The 19,798-nt window shown below is 34.0% G+C and overlaps 1 protein-coding gene across 4 annotated transcripts in view; it reads right to left on the bottom strand.

Annotated features, from left to right (window-relative positions):
• The window catches only part of CFTR (CF transmembrane conductance regulator), a 184,557-nt gene that overhangs the window by 92,720 nt on the left and 72,039 nt on the right, over positions 1-19,798 (bottom strand). For 3 of the 4 annotated variants that reach the window (XM_017867350.1, XM_017867352.1, XM_017867351.1), the window contains one exon: positions 16,953-17,144. The exons of the other annotated variant lie outside the window; for it this stretch is intronic. In XM_017867350.1, the coding sequence (XP_017722839.1) occupies positions 16,953-17,144 (192 nt within the window). The remainder of the gene's footprint in view (positions 1-16,952; positions 17,145-19,798) is intronic. 4 annotated transcript variants of the gene reach the window in all.

Raw genomic sequence — 19,798 nt, 5'->3', positions numbered from 1 at the left:
TTATTTTTATATATAATAATAAAAAAATTTATTATTTCTGTTAGAAAATATGCTAAAGAAAAGACACAAAATACAAACCATAAAGAAAATACGGATAAAAGTGACTACATAAAAATTTTAAAACTCTCTACAACAAAAGATCCCACTCTAGAGGATGGTAATGCAATGTACAGAACTGTGTTAGTCCAGGACTTGCAAGTTGCTAATGGCAAAATGGTATTAAATGTGCAAGGATTTATTAGGGGAAATAATGGTATAAAAGGAAATAAGGAAGGAGGCAGAGGAGGTTATGAAACATCAAAGTAAATTCAATCCCTTAGTAAAGGAAAGAAGGGTAGAAGGCTGGATAGAAGATGTTAGAACACTGAGCAGTCTAAGGAAGGTTTGGCAAAGTCATTTGTGAGCCAAAAATCAGCCACTAAAGAAGTCTCATATCTCCCAAATACACATCTGCTTTAGTATCCCAGCTTTACTCATTCATTCATGTGCAAGGAGAAATCTTGAGACAAACTCAGTGAAGGATTTTAATACACAGCATCTGGGGCTCTCATTCAATCATATTCCCTCTAGCAAGGCCTCTGTAAGGCAATCTCATGGCCGCCACAATAACTTACCAAAAAGATAATTGGCAAAGGATATGAAATCAGAATGATTAACAAACATGAAAATATATAGCATCATATAAGTAATTGGAGAATTGCAAATTAGAACTAGAGATAGAACAATAGAGATTCTGATTTACAAATCAGAATGGCAAGAATTAATATGTCTGTTAATAACAAGAACCTTCAAAGATTTGAAGAAATGGGAACTTTCATAAGTGGCCAGTGGTACTGTAAATTGTATGGCTATATCAAAGTGCAAATTGGCAGTATCTAGTGAAATTTAAAATGTGTGAATGTATCCTGTGACCACACAATTCACCTATAGATAATATGTCAGAAAAGTCTTTTGTGTATGTGCAAAAGAGAAAAATTCAAAGATTTTCATTGCAGTATTGAGTAAAACCCTGGAATAATCTAAATGTCCATCAGTAACAGAAGGAATAAATAAAATGTGACACATTATGGGTACAAAACAACAATGAAAAAAAAGAATGAAATAGAATTCTACATACCAGCAGCATAGCTAGATCCCAAAAAGATAACGGTAGCCAAGACGGCGAATTAAAGAAGGATGTGCACAAATTATACCATTTATATAAATTTTAAAGCCACACACAAAAAAGCTACTAAATATTGTTCATAGATAAGTATACATATACATGGGTGTAAATTTATGTAAATGGATTGGAAAAGTACATGTCAAATTCATAATAGCGATTGTCTAAAGCTGGAGGTTTTCTGAAAGAACGATGGTAAGAGCAGGCTAAAAAGTTCTACTTAGAATTTGTCTTGGCCCCTATCAACGGAGTTAAGAAAATAGGAGTGTTGTCATATGAAAGTTTTCTGTCTACAATAGACACCAGAAATACAGATTACCTTTAAAAGTGTGAAAATAAAAGATTCCCACATCTGAAAAGATTAGATGTTCTGAGGCAATGTATTTGGCCTCCTTTTCTGGACTGAAACATTTATATAAAGAGAAATGTGTACATTTGGATAACGTTAATAATAAGTGCCTCAGAGATCATAATATGAAACTGCTGAAACTGGAATAAAATAAAATAGTGGGGGTAGGAGGAGGAGAATTGTAATTAAGTTCATTATTTTAAAACAAAATACATTAATAATACCAATATCCTCCTATTAATGCCTGTACCTGTTCTGATTACCTAATTTATTGTTCATTTGTAACCACGTTATTAGTGTTTGACTTTCTCTAATTGATTTAACATAAAACACTTCATTTTGTACACACTGTTAAACATTTATCTTTGCTGATTACTAAGGGTGCTGAAATCTGGTAATATATTTATCTTAAGGGTATTGGTTTTCCAGCCTTCACAGTAGATTTTCCCTTCTGTGAAAGTATAATCTAAAAAAAATTAATTCCACTTGATGCTATCATAATTTTTTTAAAAGCAGTATGAGAGCCTGTGCTACTTAGAGAAACCTTACACACAGGGACAAATTATACTTCTCTTTGTTCACACTACAACTTCCTTTGAGGTCCCTTGGAGTTATCCACAAAAATTGTTGTGGGAAATCATTCATTGGAATTAAGATTCTGGGAATGAATTGACCTGTTACATAAAAATTACTGAGATTTAAAAACAAAGCCTTAGTCTTAAACCAAATATAGAGTTTTAATATTGTGTTCAATTAATTTTCTTGTTGAAAGGGCCCTGAAAACCTTTTCTTCCAAACCATCCTCCACCGCCATTTCAATTTTTAATAATTTTCTCAGCATGGTTTAATCTACAGATAAAAAGTCAAATTATTTGGATCATTAGTTCTTAACATGTGGTCCTTGGACAAATTTCAGAATCACCTGGGGAGCTTATATTAAAAAAAAAAAAAGTGCTTCACCTACTCTTACTCAGGAGAATTTGAACAGGGTAATCTATCTGCATTTTAACCTGTGATTACTATGTGTACTAATGTTTGAGCTACTCATCTAGATACTTTTTTGGCTCATTTCCTTTACAACAAACTGGTCAGAAAGACAAATGTGAGCTTCCAAGGATTCTGTGCATACAACACATTGGGTCTGTTTGAGACTGTAAAGCACTTGAGCATACTTAGATAAAGAGTACTAGAGAAGGTCAAAGTGATATTATAATAAGTGTGCAATAAAGATTAACTTAATTATTAAGGAGTGTATAACAACATATCCAATATGATATATGCACTTTTCACATAAATGTTTATAATTTTATTTTTTAAGTGTTAACATTATTCAACTGGACCAAACAAACCAGAAGTTGTTAAGGAGTAATTGCTAATATAAAGCTTATTAACTCTGATTTGCACATACAACAGGGCAATGATACAGGGAGTTGCTATATTGGCAGAAAGAGAGACACAACTTTAAAGAAAGGGCGGAGTGTTACATTTAATGGTCCTGTGTAATTTTGCAATATTTACTGAGTACATTTGAGCTTCCTGTGACTTTGTAGATAGGAAAACACCATAAACCTTTTTCTAGTGGCTGGCTTGTTACTCTTTATAACAACCTTGACAATATAGATGCTTGTGGTAAGGGAGGAGGGTAAGAAGCTTGGTTGGGTAAAGGAAACATGAACTTTAGAGGTAATGCCATTCAATAAAGCATGTCATTAACACTAAATCATTGGGTGGTTAGTGTCATTGTTATTAACATTTAATAATTGCTAAGCACTTGTGCTTTATGCACAAGGAAAATGGACAAGGGGGGAATAAATGTGGTAGGAGCAGAGGGAACAGGTAGAAAGAACAGAGGAAGGGAAGAGTAGAGTGTGTGAGAGAATATAAGAGAGCCAAGAGAGTATTAGAGAGAGACAATGAATTAAACATTTTTGTATACAGCTACTGTACATGTGAATGTGTAGCTGAGAATGCTACATGGCCCTGTATGATATATATCAACAGAATTCAACTTCCACAGCAGAAAATAGATACTAAATAATTTAGAAATTAAAATTGGGATTCTGTTTTCTTAGGAAAGAACATTTGTTGACCTAAGTCAAACATGATTACAAATAGCTATATATAGAAATATTGGCTACAGATTAATCACCNTACCTGTTCTGATTACCTAATTTATTGTTCATTTGTAACCACGTTATTAGTGTTTGACTTTCTCTAATTGATTTAACATAAAACACTTCATTTTGTACACACTGTTAAACATTTATCTTTGCTGATTACTAAGGGTGCTGAAATCTGGTAATATATTTATCTTAAGGGTATTGGTTTTCCAGCCTTCACAGTAGATTTTCCCTTCTGTGAAAGTATAATCTAAAAAAAATTAATTCCACTTGATGCTATCATAATTTTTTTAAAAAGCAGTATGAGAGCCTGTGCTACTTAGAGAAACCTTACACACAGGGACAAATTATACTTCTCTTTGTTCACACTACAACTTCCTTTGAGGTCCCTTGGAGTTATCCACAAAAATTGTTGTGGGAAATCATTCATTGGAATTAAGATTCTGGGAATGAATTGACCTGTTACATAAAAATTACTGAGATTTAAAAACAAAGCCTTAGTCTTAAACCAAATATAGAGTTTTAATATTGTGTTCAATTAATTTTCTTGTTGAAAGGGCCCTGAAAACCTTTTCTTCCAAACCATCCTCCACCGCCATTTCAATTTTTAATAATTTTCTCAGCATGGTTTAATCTACAGATAAAAAGTCAAATTATTTGGATCATTAGTTCTTAACATGTGGTCCTTGGACAAATTTCAGAATCACCTGGGGAGCTTATATTAAAAAAAAAAAAAGTGCTTCACCTACTCTTACTCAGGAGAATTTGAACAGGGTAATCTATCTGCATTTTAACCTGTGATTACTATGTGTACTAATGTTTGAGCTACTCATCTAGATACTTTTTTGGCTCATTTCCTTTACAACAAACTGGTCAGAAAGACAAATGTGAGCTTCCAAGGATTCTGTGCATACAACACATTGGGTCTGTTTGAGACTGTAAAGCACTTGAGCATACTTAGATAAAGAGTACTAGAGAAGGTCAAAGTGATATTATAATAAGTGTGCAATAAAGATTAACTTAATTATTAAGGAGTGTATAACAACATATCCAATATGATATATGCACTTTTCACATAAATGTTTATAATTTTATTTTTTAAGTGTTAACATTATTCAACTGGACCAAACAAACCAGAAGTTGTTAAGGAGTAATTGCTAATATAAAGCTTATTAACTCTGATTTGCACATACAACAGGGCAATGATACAGGGAGTTGCTATATTGGCAGAAAGAGAGACACAACTTTAAAGAAAGGGCGGAGTGTTACATTTAATGGTCCTGTGTAATTTTGCAATATTTACTGAGTACATTTGAGCTTCCTGTGACTTTGTAGATAGGAAAACACCATAAACCTTTTCTAGTGGCTGGCTTGTTACTCTTTATAACAACCTTGACAATATAGATGCTTGTGGTAAGGGAGGAGGGTAAGAAGCTTGGTTGGGTAAAGGAAACATGAACTTTAGAGGTAATGCCATTCAATAAAGCATGTCATTAACACTAAATCATTGGGTGGTTAGTGTCATTGTTATTAACATTTAATAATTGCTAAGCACTTGTGCTTTATGCACAAGGAAAATGGACAAGGGGGGAATAAATGTGGTAGGAGCAGAGGGAACAGGTAGAAAGAACAGAGGAAGGGAAGAGTAGAGTGTGTGAGAGAATATAAGAGAGCCAAGAGAGTATTAGAGAGAGACAATGAATTAAACATTTTGTATACAGCTACTGTACATGTGAATGTGTAGCTGAGAATGCTACATGGCCCTGTATGATATATATCAACAGAATTCAACTTCCACAGCAGAAAATAGATACTAAATAATTTAGAAATTAAAATTGGGATTCTGTTTTCTTAGGAAAGAACATTTGTTGACCTAAGTCAAACATGATTACAAATAGCTATATATAGAAATATTGGCTACAGATTAATCACCACTAGAAAGCATGAGAATTAAGAATCTTCAACAACTTGAAAAATAAAAACGGGCCAGGCACGGTGACTTACGCCTGTAATTCCAGCACTTTGGGAGGCCGAGCCAGGCAGATCACCTGAGGTCAGGAGTTCAAGACCAGCTTGGCCAACATGGCAAATCCCGTTTCTACTAAAAATACAAAAATTAGCCAGACCTGGTGGCAGGTGCCTGTAGTCCCAGCTATTCAGGAGGCTGAGGCAGGAGAATCACTTGAACCCGGGAGGCAGAGGTTGGAGTGAGCCAAGATCATGCCACTGCACTCCAGCCTGGGCAACAAAGCAAGACTCCATCTCAAAAAATAAAAAAAAAAAAAATAATAAAAGGTTTTCCTTCACTGATAGGAACCGACCAAATGTATAGCAGAAAACTCAAATTCCAATGCAATTTTACTAGACCCAACAAAAGGTACAAAAGCACTAACATAATGGATGTTAAGAGATTTTGTCACTAATATCACACTTAATATTCAGTTTTATATATATGTATGAACTTGTAAGTATATATAACTCTGTTTAATATCTTTATCTCCTTAATGTTTATTTCTATATGTGTGTAGATCTGTATTTGCTTTTGAAACTAATAATTCAAGCATTTTTAAAAGAATGGCTATAGAGTGCAGTGATTTAAGGTGTTTGAGGTAAGGGAAATAATATTAGAAAAGATACCTGAAACAAACAAACTGCTTTATTTTTCTTATTCTGGCTCTACCTTATACTCATATAGCTATGGATTTCTGGACTCTAGATTTGAGAATCTCAAATGGCCCTTAAAAAGTCTGGTTTCTGAAAGCTTTTTAGATGACTTTGATTCAACTGGTCTAAGAATTGGCATTTAGCAGCTGCTAATTCCTTAACTACCTCCTCTAAGTCTGCCCACTTAGAAATGCCCAAAATGCTACCTAAAATGCTAGAATAAATCCAATCCCTGAAAAAAAAACTCTTTTCTCAGTACTTCATTGCTATATTATTGTGCTATCTTGAAATTTGTTCCTGCTCTGGATTTCCTAATATGTTTTCCAGCTCCCTAGTAAATAAGTCTTCTGCTTTGTAATTCAGATCTTAGCAGCTGGCCTTCATACTTACCTACCCATTACTTCTGCAGTTCCTACCAGATCCTTATTCTGTCAAGAGCTGGCTTTGTAACACAAGCTTCTCATCTTCCCCTTTGCTGACTGTCCACCACCTGGACTTCCATAGTTTAAATTTGATATTATGAGGCATGAAGAGATTCTTTCCCAAGAGGAGAGGAAAAAGAAGAAGATAATTTGGGAGATCTGGAAAAAAATTTCCTGACTTATTTAAATTTCAAGTGTGTTAGAATAGGTGGTTTTCCCCAAATATACACTTATTTAGGATAATGGTAGCTTGAAGGCATTATTTACACAAAAATAAATATCCTGAAAATATTTTCCAAAATTATGTCATAGAATTCTCAATATCATTAGTTCACTAATCTTTGTTATCATAATCTCCTTTACAAACAGAAAATTTACAGTCTTTATAGTTTAATAATACTGCGACCCCATAATTAAATTAACTAGTATGAAGTTCTAACTTAAAGTCATTGGTGTTCAAAGAACAAGTTATTAGTGTCTGAGACAGAATTTCTTTTCTAATATGAACACTAATAGGGCATAGCAAAAAGATAAGTAGTTAGATTTGGATTGTATTGCTGGTGCCACCAATTATGAGACTTGTGATCTTAAACAAGTCCCTTAAACATTCCCCCTTTTTGCTTTAAAATGTGAATAACAATATTTCATAAACTTTTAACCACAACATTTTCATTATCCCCTTCCAGTTTGCATATTGACAATAGATGAATATTCCTAAAATATTATTTGGGCTACAGCACTTCCCCATAAAGAAAAGCAACTGCGGAAGACACAATTCCTTTCCTTCCAGGCACTTCCTGTGCTACAAAGGCTAGAACACTAAACACTACATTCCCCAAACTCTTCTATAGCTAGAGTGCTGTAAAATAATTGGATTTCACTGGTTAAGTGACACATGAAAGTTAGTGGCGGAACTTCTGTCTTTCTGGCTCTTTTTTTGTTTTGGGTTTTATTTATTTATTTTTTTTTTTGGAAGTAGGGAGATGGACACCTTCACCTTCATCAGGTGGCTCTATAGTAATAACGTGGTGAGTACTGTACTGGAAACATAAACAAAGAGAAATGGCAGCATGAATGAAGCAGTAGCTTATGACACCAGGAGAGGAGAGAATGAAGAGGTCCATGAACGCACTTTCCTGGGCACTCTATATATCACCCTAATTTTTTGTTGTAAATGCTGAAACATCGTATTATTGACTTTTAACCTATTTGTAATCTGTCTTCTCAAAGTAGAAGGTAAGCTACACCAGAGTACAAACTGTCTTGCTTATCACTGCGTCCTCTATTTGTAGAATGATGCTTGCCACACAGCAATAGCTTAATTAAGTATTTTTGAATGAATGACTAAATATGAATTCGCTCAACTTCCCATTACATCCTACCTCATATTTGCATCCACACACATTACTTGTATTCATCCTACTTCAGGAAAGGGTCCCACATGAAAAGGATCCAAACATGTTCTATGGTTTCTGTCTCCTTGTTCTATAAGTCACCCCTTTTCTCTTCTGTACTGAAATTTCAAATGCTGCCTCTCCTCAGGCTCCCTCATACTGTTAGTCATGCCCAATGTTGTTTTAATTTACTTTTCTTTCATTATATATCAGATTGAACACATTTGTATATGTTGAATGCTTTGAATATTTTTAATACATTTTCTTCTTATATGTTTTGTCTATTTTTGATTATTGGGTTGTCATCTATTTATTATTTATTTGCATAAGTTTTTGTAAGATTAAGGACCTTGATCCAATGGCTACTTGGGAATCTTACTTGGCCTCTCCAAACTTTTCCAGACTCCAACCTTACTGTAATACCTATAGCTTCCCCACAAGGCAAAGTGCTCTCTTGCGTCCAGGCTCATTTCATTCTACATCCCAGCCACACAGAACTGACTATAGTTCCCCAATGCAATGAACGTTCTCTCTTGGCATCAGGCCTTGTACATTTTGTTCTCTTTCTGGAATGTTCTCCCTGTTGTTCACTCAGATGACTCCTGTTTATCCATCTTCTCTCAGCTTAAATATCACTTCCTCCAAGGAAACCTTTCCTGACCTTCTAAGACCAGATTAAATGCTACTTCTCTAGACTTACATAAGAACCCTACATTAACCAATATCATGTAACTTACCAAACTGTACTGGTTTTCATCCTCTCTACTAGAATGAAAGCTCCTTGAAGACAGGATTGTGTCTCTGTCATCAAATATGTTCCTAGAGTTTGACCCAGTCCCTAGTTCAAAGTTTGCACTCATAAAATATTTAGCAGTAAATACTACTAAATGAATGTGTGTATATATATGTATACACATATATATGTATATATCTTCACCCCTAAAATATCTGTAAATCATAAACTCATTACAAATTCGAACTCCTGTTATACTTGCAGGCAACATCCCTGGTGCCAAACACAGTGTGTCCATACTAAGAACTCAACAGATACTTATTGAAATCTATTTCTTTAATTTATAAAATCTAATTCAAGGATAACTAAACCTGGTAAATAAAAAGTAGGTATTAATGTCTTGGTTCTGACATATAATAATGAGAATACAATCTACCATTTCAAGAGCTGTTTTGTCTAGAGAATACTCGTACTCAATTTTTAGAAATACCAACATTCCCTTCCTGAAAGGTCTTCATGAACATTTTTCTATGGCTATAGAGTCAGAAGCCTAGTGACATGATCATCTGCAGATGTAAAGAATCAGCCAGAGATTTCTGAGCTTCCTTCTATATCTAAGGTACCATTAAAAAATAAGTGTAAGATTTCTCTTGACCTCCTTAAATTAGACATCTGTTCAATATAGAAAATGCTAAGAGTGTAGAGTCAAGAATCTCAATTCTTCAAGAGGGTTGAAACATCGGGCATATATATATATATATCATGATACAGTATGGCTTTTACCTTTGGAAAACAATGATGTTTTACTTTGTGTTTTAATATGAAAATATGGCTTCAGTGTCTTAATTTTATTATCTATTCATAGGATAGTTTGCTCCTAGACAGCTATAATTATATTTATATACTACTGTTCCATTGACCGACCCAAATCTTACTAGGAGGGACAGACTTAGGGCTATTTTGGTTTTAGAGACATAAGAACTCTCATTTGTTAAGCTAATAATTAGTTCCAGAATTGTGATTAACTTCTAAAACCCAGCTCACACTTTTGGAATTCAGCATGTTTTCACTTTGACTGCAAACTCCGAGTGAAGCTGTCACTAGACAAATGGAAAGTGAGGATTTAATGACGAGTTCATGAAAGGTGGTTAGCACAGTGCTTATGGGTCTGTTCTGTTCACAGATGTTAGCTAGCATTTATTTTCAAGTTCCAGGGCTCACATGAAATGAAATAGCAGTTTAGTTCACAAAATGCTATAGCATTCCTGTTTGGTTCTGGTTCAATAGTTTTTTTTTTTTTTTTTTTTTTTTTTTTGTTTTTTTGTTTTTTAAGTTATTGCTTCATATTACAGTAAATAAGTGTCAGTGCTTTGAAGCTTAATTACCTATCAGGAGAAAATTACAGGTAGTTCAAGGTACAGTCATTTAGTGATGTTTATTCTTGTTTAAGGGACATAGTTCAATTGTTTCAAATATATGTTTTATTTTATTTTTGAGACAGAGTCTCACTCTGTCACCCAGGTTAGAGTGCAGTGGCGCGATCTCAGCTCACAGCAACCTCTGTCTTCTGGGTTCAAGCTATTCTCATGCCTCAGCCTCCCAAGTAGCTGGGACTACAGACGTGCACCACCATGTCTGGCTAGTGTGTGTGTGTGTGTTTTAGTAGGCTGGTCTTGAACTCCTGGCCTCCTGTGATCCACCCACCTCGGCCTCCCAAAGTGCTGTTATTACAGACATGAGCCACCACACCTGGCCTCAAATTCCTGTTTTAGATGTCCATTATGTCTTGGCTACTGAATGCAAATGTTAATTCCTATGATACTTTTTTATTTTCAGTTCTCCCAACTGAATGAGCATAAATTCTCCTACAGTGGTGGACTGACCATTCAAACGTTAAGTTTCAAGTTCTTGCAGGTTAGTTTTTACCAGACCTGGAAAGCAGGAGGTCAAATTCAAATTTAATCAGTCATGTGATATCTGCATGATATAATTTATTTTCCAGAACAGTCATTAACTCATTTATTTGCTTACTTCCCTCCCAAGCTTTTTCATACTTCTTGCCAATTTCCCTCCCAAGTATTTTTTCTTTCAGTAAATTCTTATCAGCTTCCCTCCCAATTTTTTTCTTCTAGTGACTTAAGTATAGAACTGCCAAGCAGAGTTTAGAAACTACATCCAGATTTTACCTTCTTCAACTTACACAGTAAATAAATTTTTATTATAATGTATATGTAATGGCTGTCATGACAGACACTTACTTAATGAAGACCATTACATGGTTCCAAAAGTATTAACTAGGGCTTAATTATGTTGATTTCTCCTTTTAAACTAGCAAAGTCTCCAGTGCTGTTTACAAAAGCTACAAATATTTAGGAGATTCTAAAGGTAGTCTGGACACAGGGGAAGAAAAATGGTAGGATAAGTTAATGGGCACAGAGATACATAATAGTATTTTAAAATAAGTGTCACTTTGCCTAGAAATTCATTCTTCTATAACCTATATTTAAAGTAGAATATGTAAAACAGAACATGGAGCTGTTTATGAAAGAGGAGGACTGAAGGTGAAGAATCCGAACCTGACTCGTCACTCGTGGCTGTACATTACAAGTTTTCTATCAACACAGAACTATCTCCATGCCCTTCCCCGTGATAACGCATTTAAGCTATCTCACTGAGTGAATAATTTCCAAAAACAAACTGAAATCAGAAAACTATGTGAAATATGTTGTGCATGCTTTCTCCTATCCAGACAACTTTACACTTACCTGCCTGCTCTTATGACATCAAGGATCATTACATACGCAAGTGCTTTGCAGACATTAGAGTTGAACAAAAACACAAAAATGAGGAAGATAATATTCTGTTCTCATCTCCAGTTCCAAGTCTAGATGTAATATATTAAGAAACAGATCAACTTTGGCAGTCAAAATGAAAACATACTGAATCATGAATGTTTGCATTTGGTGAACGGAGCTTCATGGAGAACATATTGGGGGATTCTTGTGCTGGCACCAGCTGCTTAACCATAAAGGATTCTGTAGGTATTTCAAGTTCTTATGATCAAAACTCCTCCACACTTAAAAAAAAAAAAAGGGCACCTTCATTTGGCACACAGGCATTATAGTGTATTGAATTCTTATTGGCCTTTTCAAAGGTGAGAACACTTATTTAACAACAATACCAAAGACACAAAAATGGAAAATCTTAAGCCACTGAAAATAGGGGACACTTTTGATTTTCACTATCAAGAAAACTGAGCACGTTCAGTTACTTTTATCTGTTACTCCCAGCAATCACATGCTGCCATGTAATCATCTGCTCAATGTCTTGAGACTGTGAGACAGAACATTTGCTGAGCAAAATTTTTGCAACTGACATGCCTACTTCAAAACACTTCTGAAACAGTCATCCAACAAGAGTTTAATACTCTCTCAATGTGCTACATGGAGTATACCAAAATAAAGATTTCGGAGTTGATATTTTCAAGGAATTGACCATGTAGTTGCATAGAAAAGAACATATATGAAACATTCAGTATAGAGAAGAAAAGCATATACTAAGTTACTCATTGTATTCATTACATTTGCTTAAAATTCATTACATCCATTACATTTTTTAAAAATACAAGAAATGTAGGAAATGCCTGGGTGATTTTTTCTATCATAAGATGACTAAGGAAGCCTAAATCAGTTACAAAAGTCAGCAGAACAAAAAAGGGAACAGGGACTCAGAGATACTTTGAAATAAAAGCTGAATGTTTTATTTGACACTTAGGCAAAGAAGAAGCATAAATTGTTTAGTTTTTTAAATGCAGCCTATTGTCAACAATTATTTATTAAACCTCACCTAGTGGCATCCTCCGCTAGTACTTTGTTAGCAAAAGCTGTGATCCCTCTGTCTTGATCAGATGTCTCAATTCTAAGTAATCCACCTCTGCATTTTTCCTTCCTAACCCCATAGCATTTCTATCTGTCTTCCCTCCCAATTTTTGTTATGCATGGAGTCCTTAATCTTAAACCAATTTCTCTCCTCTTCTAATTTCTTGAAGAAAAAAAAAATCACTCTTTCCTGAAGGATCATTTTTCCTGATGCCTTTTCTGATGGATGCAAATAGTACAGAAACATGACATTTCTTATCTTCCCAGAATTCCTCTATATAACTCTTGTCTCTTCCTGTCCATCATGACCATATCTGGATTCCTGAAATAGCTTCCTATTAGTCTTTCTCCTTCTAGTCAGAATAGCAAATAGTACCGTCAATAATAATAACTTTTATTTTATATTATATATGACAGAATAATCCACAAAACTCTACAAAATAGGCAGTATTATCCCCATATTGCAGAGGATAAAACTCAAGACATAGCAAGGTTAAGTAACTTTCTTCAGTAACCCAGTTCTGTCAGCTTTCAAAATCTATATTCTTTCTGCTATTCACAAAGCTTCTAATCATGTCCACCTTAATTCTGCTCCTCACTATCACAGTCAGTGATATATCCACACTTCAAAGCTGATTACATCATCCCCTGATGAAAGCTCTCCATAATCAAATTCTTGAGACTGCTATACAAGGCCTCCATGACATGGCCTTTTGGCTTATTTACACTCTGGTTCTATCTGGTTCTATCCTGATGATATCCTGCAGCAACCAAGTAGTTTCATGTCCTATGTTTCTATTCATACAATTTCTTCTGTCCAAAATATATTTTTTGTCTTTGACTCAGTCTTCAAGGTGTATGCTTTTAGAGATCCCTGAACTGTCTAGCCAAGCTAAAAACTATCAACTAGGCTTCTGTAGTGCCCTAAGGGTAGCTCTAGCTCAGCACTTCATATTGAAATGGTCTCTTTCCCCCAACCAGCCTACAAGTTCTTTGACAGAAAATATAATAAAGTTGTCGTTTCATACCCACCATGCTCACTACACAGTGAATAGTGTCAGGCATAAGGTACTCACACGAGTCATGTTTATGTGTCTGAAAGGGACATAAAGTGGAATCACCTCCCAACCCCATTGCCATTTCTTGAGCATGGAGCCAGTGTGGCCACAGTTCAGACCTTCAGGATCCTATGCTGTTTTCTTCCACATGATATACCAACTTCTGTAAATTGTATCACACAGAACAACTATGATATTTATAAGTGACCATCCTTATAATTATCTTTTATAACCACTTTGTGGTTATAAAATTCATATTGATGCTTTTTCATAATTCATATTGATGCTTTTTCATAATTCATATCATGAAAATTCATATTGATGCTTTTTCATAATTCTTTGGCTTCATGGCTTTCCTTCTCCTTAATTACACCAACCTCCATCTTTTCTGCACAGTAGTCACTAACAAGAACTGGCTTTCAGGAGTATTTCTCCCATGTCATGTTTTCTAACAGTATTCTTCACCTCAAAGGGAGGCATAAGTAGAAGAAATACTATCAGTAATAGAAATACCATGTCATGTTTTCTAACAGTATTCTTCACCTCAAAGGGAGGCATAAGTAGAAGAAATACTATCAGTAATAGAAATACCATGTCATGTTTTCTAACAGTATTCTTCACCTCAAAGGGAGGCATAAGTAGAAGAAATACTATCAGTAATAGAAATACTATTTCTAACAGTTTTCTTCACCTCAAAGGGAGATAATACAAGCTAGTCTCTACTGAATGGCTACTTTGTACAAGACGTTGTGTTAGGTACGTTATATGTACATCTCAGTTAATCTTCTCAACAAGCCAGTGACCATTTACTCATTAATCTCCCACTTCTTCACATCAATCTAATCTTCACTCTACTTTATTGGCAGCTCATAATTAAAATATTCCTTCAAGGCCCTAAGTTTCATTCTTGTCACCCTTAGAATTGCATGGTGAATCATTCTATCAGAGGACATTAGCCTTGTGCCTCTTTGTGTAAGGAGGTTACTCTTCACATCATGCAGACCCAGATAGAGTCCATGCTACCTCCTTTTACTCCTGTAAAAATGCCTCTGTCATTTTCTATTACATCACCAGTTTGATTTGTTATTGATATGTTTGTCTTTTCCACTAGTCCACAAACCCCTGAAGTATATGATTCATTTTCTACACATATTTTCATCTCCAACTCCTAGTACACTGTATAAAATATAGCAAGCCTTAATAAGTATTTGCTGAATGATGATTCCTTAACTTCTTCTTTAGAAGCTTATTTAGGCACAAAAGCCCCTATTATATTATTTCATTTATGTGAAATGTCCAGAAGAGACAAATTTATAGAGACAGAAAGTAGATGGTGATTGCTTAAAGCTGGAATGGGAGAGACTTAGCTACAAAGGAATGGTAATTGAATGGTAATGGGCACAGGATTTCTTTTCAAGGGGCCAAAAATATGGTGATGATTATACAACCCTGTCAATATGCTAAAAAAACACTGAATTGTACACTTCAAAAATAATTTTAAGGATGCCCATGCAATCAGAAAAAAAAAGATATTCTTCCTCTTCTCCTTTTTTCATTATTTTTAACAACCTTATTGATATATTATTCACATACCACACAATCCTTCATTATTAACACAGGGGACTCTGCTATAAACTCTTCAGAAAATAGACTATGTCTTATTCAACTTGGTATTCCCAGGACCTAGCACAGTGTTCAGAAATTAGTAAATGCTCATTTGAGAATGAGAGACCCACAGTACTAAATTTATTACTAGTAATATATTTAAGCTATATTTTGGCTAAATGTACTTTTAAAGGTTGACTTGAGGAAATCAAACCACCATTTATAAATTGATTTCTATGGGAAAACACATACTTAACACAAAAAAAAATCTGCAAGGCACCTTCCAAAACTTTTCCACTCATAAGTAAATAAAGCCCATGATTTATCTTGCAAGGTACTACCACTCCTACAACCTAGTCCCCTCCTAGACAAATATCTATGTCCTCTAGAAACACTTAGATTTTTTTGTAAAAACTCCAGATTTTTCCAACCTCCAGGTTATGAAATACTATTCCTGGAAGAAGGCCTTTTGAGGAATGAAGTATATCCTCTCTGAAGTAAGTCCAAAACTTTTGCAGGATAGCTTTTCTTTTCATTATGCTCTCAAAGTGTATAAAAAATAAGAATGAGGCTCTAAAAAAAACGGTTGAATGACTGAGTATATACATGGAGAGCCATTCATATAAGCATGCAACCCTTTTTATAAGAATTGCCATTTCTATCTAATCCACAGTTAGCCCTTTTCCATTTTTTTGGATACTGTATTTTTAACTACATTTTATTTTCTCTGCAATTTTTTTCATAAAAGATTATATAAAGGAATTGCAAATGCCTTCTATCAAAGATATTGCTTTTGAATCAGAAATATGATTTGGAGTATACTGCCAATAAACTTCATGGTAACATATTCCCTGCCCTAACATTTACAGCAGTAATTACTGAACCCACCATCACACAATTTACATAGTGAACAGCACAAGATCCATATACTGGTTTCTCTTGGAATACTTCATGTGATTTTCAGATAATTAGCTCATTCTCCAATATTGTTGTGAAATGAGTAATAGCATCATCTTCATTTTGCCTCTGCATCAAAGAACTGTAGTCACTAGAAGTTATATGGTTATTTGTTCAAAGCCAGGGATACAATATCATCACAATTTTACCCCTCTAATTCTCTGCTGGCAGATCAATGCTCATTCCACTAGGCAATAGTATTATTAAAATTATTAAAATCATCTTAATAATTTTGGAGTATATTTTAAAGACACATATTTTGTGGTATCTTTTAAAAGATACCACATATCATTTATATGCAAGCCATATAAATAACCATTGAGGACATTTGTCTCACTAATGAATGAAGAAAATTCTCACCATTTCATAAAATGCATTTATTGTGATCAAATTAACCCATTATTTAAAAAATAAATTGCATTTATTTTATGTGTTTGCAAGCTTCTTAAAGCATAGGTCATGTGTTTTATTCATTGATCCATTCATAGTAGCTTACCCATAGAGGAAACATAAGCATACGTAGACTGATTGAATATGGAGCCAAGTATATAATTTGGGTAGTGTGAAGGGTTCATATGCATAATAAAAACTTTTTCACATAGTTTATTACCTCTTCTAGTTGGCATGCTTTGATGACACTTCTGTATCTATATTCATCATAGGAAACACCAAAGATGATATTTTCTTTAATGGTGCCAGGCATAATCCAGGAAAACTGAGAACAGAATGAAATTCTTCCACTGTGCTTAATTTTACCCTCTGAAGGCTCCAGTTCTCCCATAATCATCATTAGAAGTGAAGTCTGGAAATACAACCCATCATTATTAGGTCATTATCAAATCACGCTCAGGATTCACTTGTCCCTAATTATCATCCAAAGCAGAAGTATATATTCTTATTTTTAAAAATTCTATTAACTAATTTGATTGAAAATATTTAAAATACTTCCTGTTCCATGTACTCTGCTAAGCACAAAAGATACAAGAGAAAGTAAAAGAGACAATTACAATACAGTGTGACAATTATTTTGATAGAGGTTCACAGAGAAGGGGCACCTGATTCAGATAGTTGGAATAGGTTTGGAAGAAGAATGGCAAAGGTAACAGCTAACAGTTGCTGAGTGCTCACTCTGTGTTGAGTGCTGTTCTATGTGCTTTAACTATATTAATTTATTTAATCCTCACAGAAATCCTACAAAGTAGATTCATTATCTTCATCTTATTAGGTAGAGATTAGGTAATAGAGGTGTATTCAGGTAATATTGTTCCCATGAGCTTTTCTTGGAGTATACAGTCATCTAAGAGATGATAGTACAACAGGACTATCAGTGAACAAAGATTTATATAACTGTGAACAAAAATTAAAACTAATGACAGAATTAGAGTTGAAGAACAAAGCTTAAATATGTTATATGCCCGACAATAAGAAAAGTTAGAAGTAAAAACCAAATAAACAAAGGAAATGGGGTGTAAGTGTGGAGTGTAAAGGAAATTTGCTGATTACTTTATCAAGAAAAGTTGACAGTCAAAAGGTATCATTTAAAGCTAATAAATACAGTAATAGAAGCATAAGCAGATTTAACAATACAACGATAAATCTAAAAAAAGATAATACTACTGATTAAAATTGAGTAGAAGGAAAGGAGGTAGCAGAGGAAGAAAAAGCACTGATTTATTTATTTATTTATTCATTCATTCATTTGTTGAGACAGAGTCTCTGTCGCCCAGGCTGGAGTGCAGTGGTGCAATCTCGGCTCACTGCAAGCTCCGCCTCCTGGGTTCACGCCATTCTCCTGCCTCAGCCTCCTGAGTAGCTGGGACTACAGGCACCCACTACCATGCCCGGCTAATTTTCTGTATTTTTAGTAGAGACGGGGTTTCACCGTGTGAGCCAGGATGATCTCGATCTCCTAGTCTCCATCTCCTAACCTTGAAAAAGCACTGATTTTATCAGAGCTCATATTAGTGAACTAGAGTCACAGAGAATGAAAAATTTAACATAAAGTTATTAGTATAAGTATTGCCACTGGAACATAAATACAGACTTTTTTAAAAACCATAATACACACATATACACACACATTCACAGATACACATAGCCTACAGACAATACAGTGACTTCATAACAAAAGAATGAAAAACATAAAACAAAACATAGTAAGACAACTCAGATGAAACAAATTTACAAAATTAGTAAATAAAAATCAAAAGGTGATAGTTGCACAACTATGTGAGTATACTTTATGCCACAGAGCTATGCCCTTAAAAATGGTTAAAATGATAAATTTTATGTTATGTACACTTCACCACAATTATTTTTTTTTTAAAACTTTTAAAACAAATTCCAAAGTGTATTAGCTAATCTATTCAAAATATTTGTGGAAGACATACTTGAAATAAAAGTATATAAGTCAGTTTTATTTTTCAATTGGCTTAACCCATCTATTAAGAGGAAAAGACTTCAGATGAAATTAAAGACAAACCTAACCTTATGCTAACTAAAAGAGACACACCTAAAGCAAAGAATGCATAAAGGTTGAAAATAGAACTTAAAACTGTAAATACAAACAAAGAAACAAAAAAAAAAGGACTATAATTTTCATGTTAGACATATGTAGGCCCAAATACATTCAATGAAAAAGAAAAGGATCTTTATAATGCTAGAGTGTAAGTATAAGCATCTACACATTACATTTAAAAAGCAATATTCTTGAAGTAAAAATTACAGAACCTATAAGGAATAACAGGGAGAAACGTATGTAGTAGAAGCCTTTAATTCAACTTTATCTGTTAATGACAAAGCAAGTAGAAAAAAGATAAGTGAAGATGTAGAACACTTAAATATCATGAATAATGATATACATTTAATATCTGAGTTGAACTCTGATCTATTAATAGAAACTACACAAATACATTCTTTTATGTGGTCAGAGAGCAAGTATAATTATTGACTATTTACTGGATACACAAAATGATAAAATTCCAAGAAGTAGAAATAATTTGAACAACATTCTTGGAAAACAAAGAAAATTTGTTTTCTTTCTGGAAAACGTTAAACTTTCCCTTAGGATATCTTAGGTCAAAGAGGAAACAAACATAAAACAAAGCTACAGATTTTCTAGAAAACAATGTAATAGAAACACTATATATCAGAATCCATAATATATAGCTAAAGTATTACCCAGAGGAAAATGCACAACTTTTTAAAAAAGCATTAAACATCTAACTCAAAACTAGAAAACAACAAAAAAGCAGAAGAAAATAGAATAATTAATAAAGATAAAATTATAAATTAATGAGTTACAATACAACAGAACAGTTAAACTAATAAGTAAATCTAAAAGCTAATTCATGGAAAGCTTGTTTGGTTTTAGTAGAAACCTAACCAGGAAGAAAAGTATCATCAAAGGAGTTGCAAAAATACAATATAAAAATTGAAATAGGCCGGGCGCGGTGG

Source organism: Rhinopithecus bieti, unplaced genomic scaffold (assembly GCF_001698545.2).
Source record: "Rhinopithecus bieti isolate Rb0 unplaced genomic scaffold, ASM169854v2 scaffold_3858, whole genome shotgun sequence".
NCBI lineage: Eukaryota > Metazoa > Chordata > Mammalia > Primates > Cercopithecidae > Rhinopithecus > Rhinopithecus bieti.
Note: the sequence above shows the minus strand (reverse complement) of the source record. Positions and strands in the feature narration are given on the sequence as shown.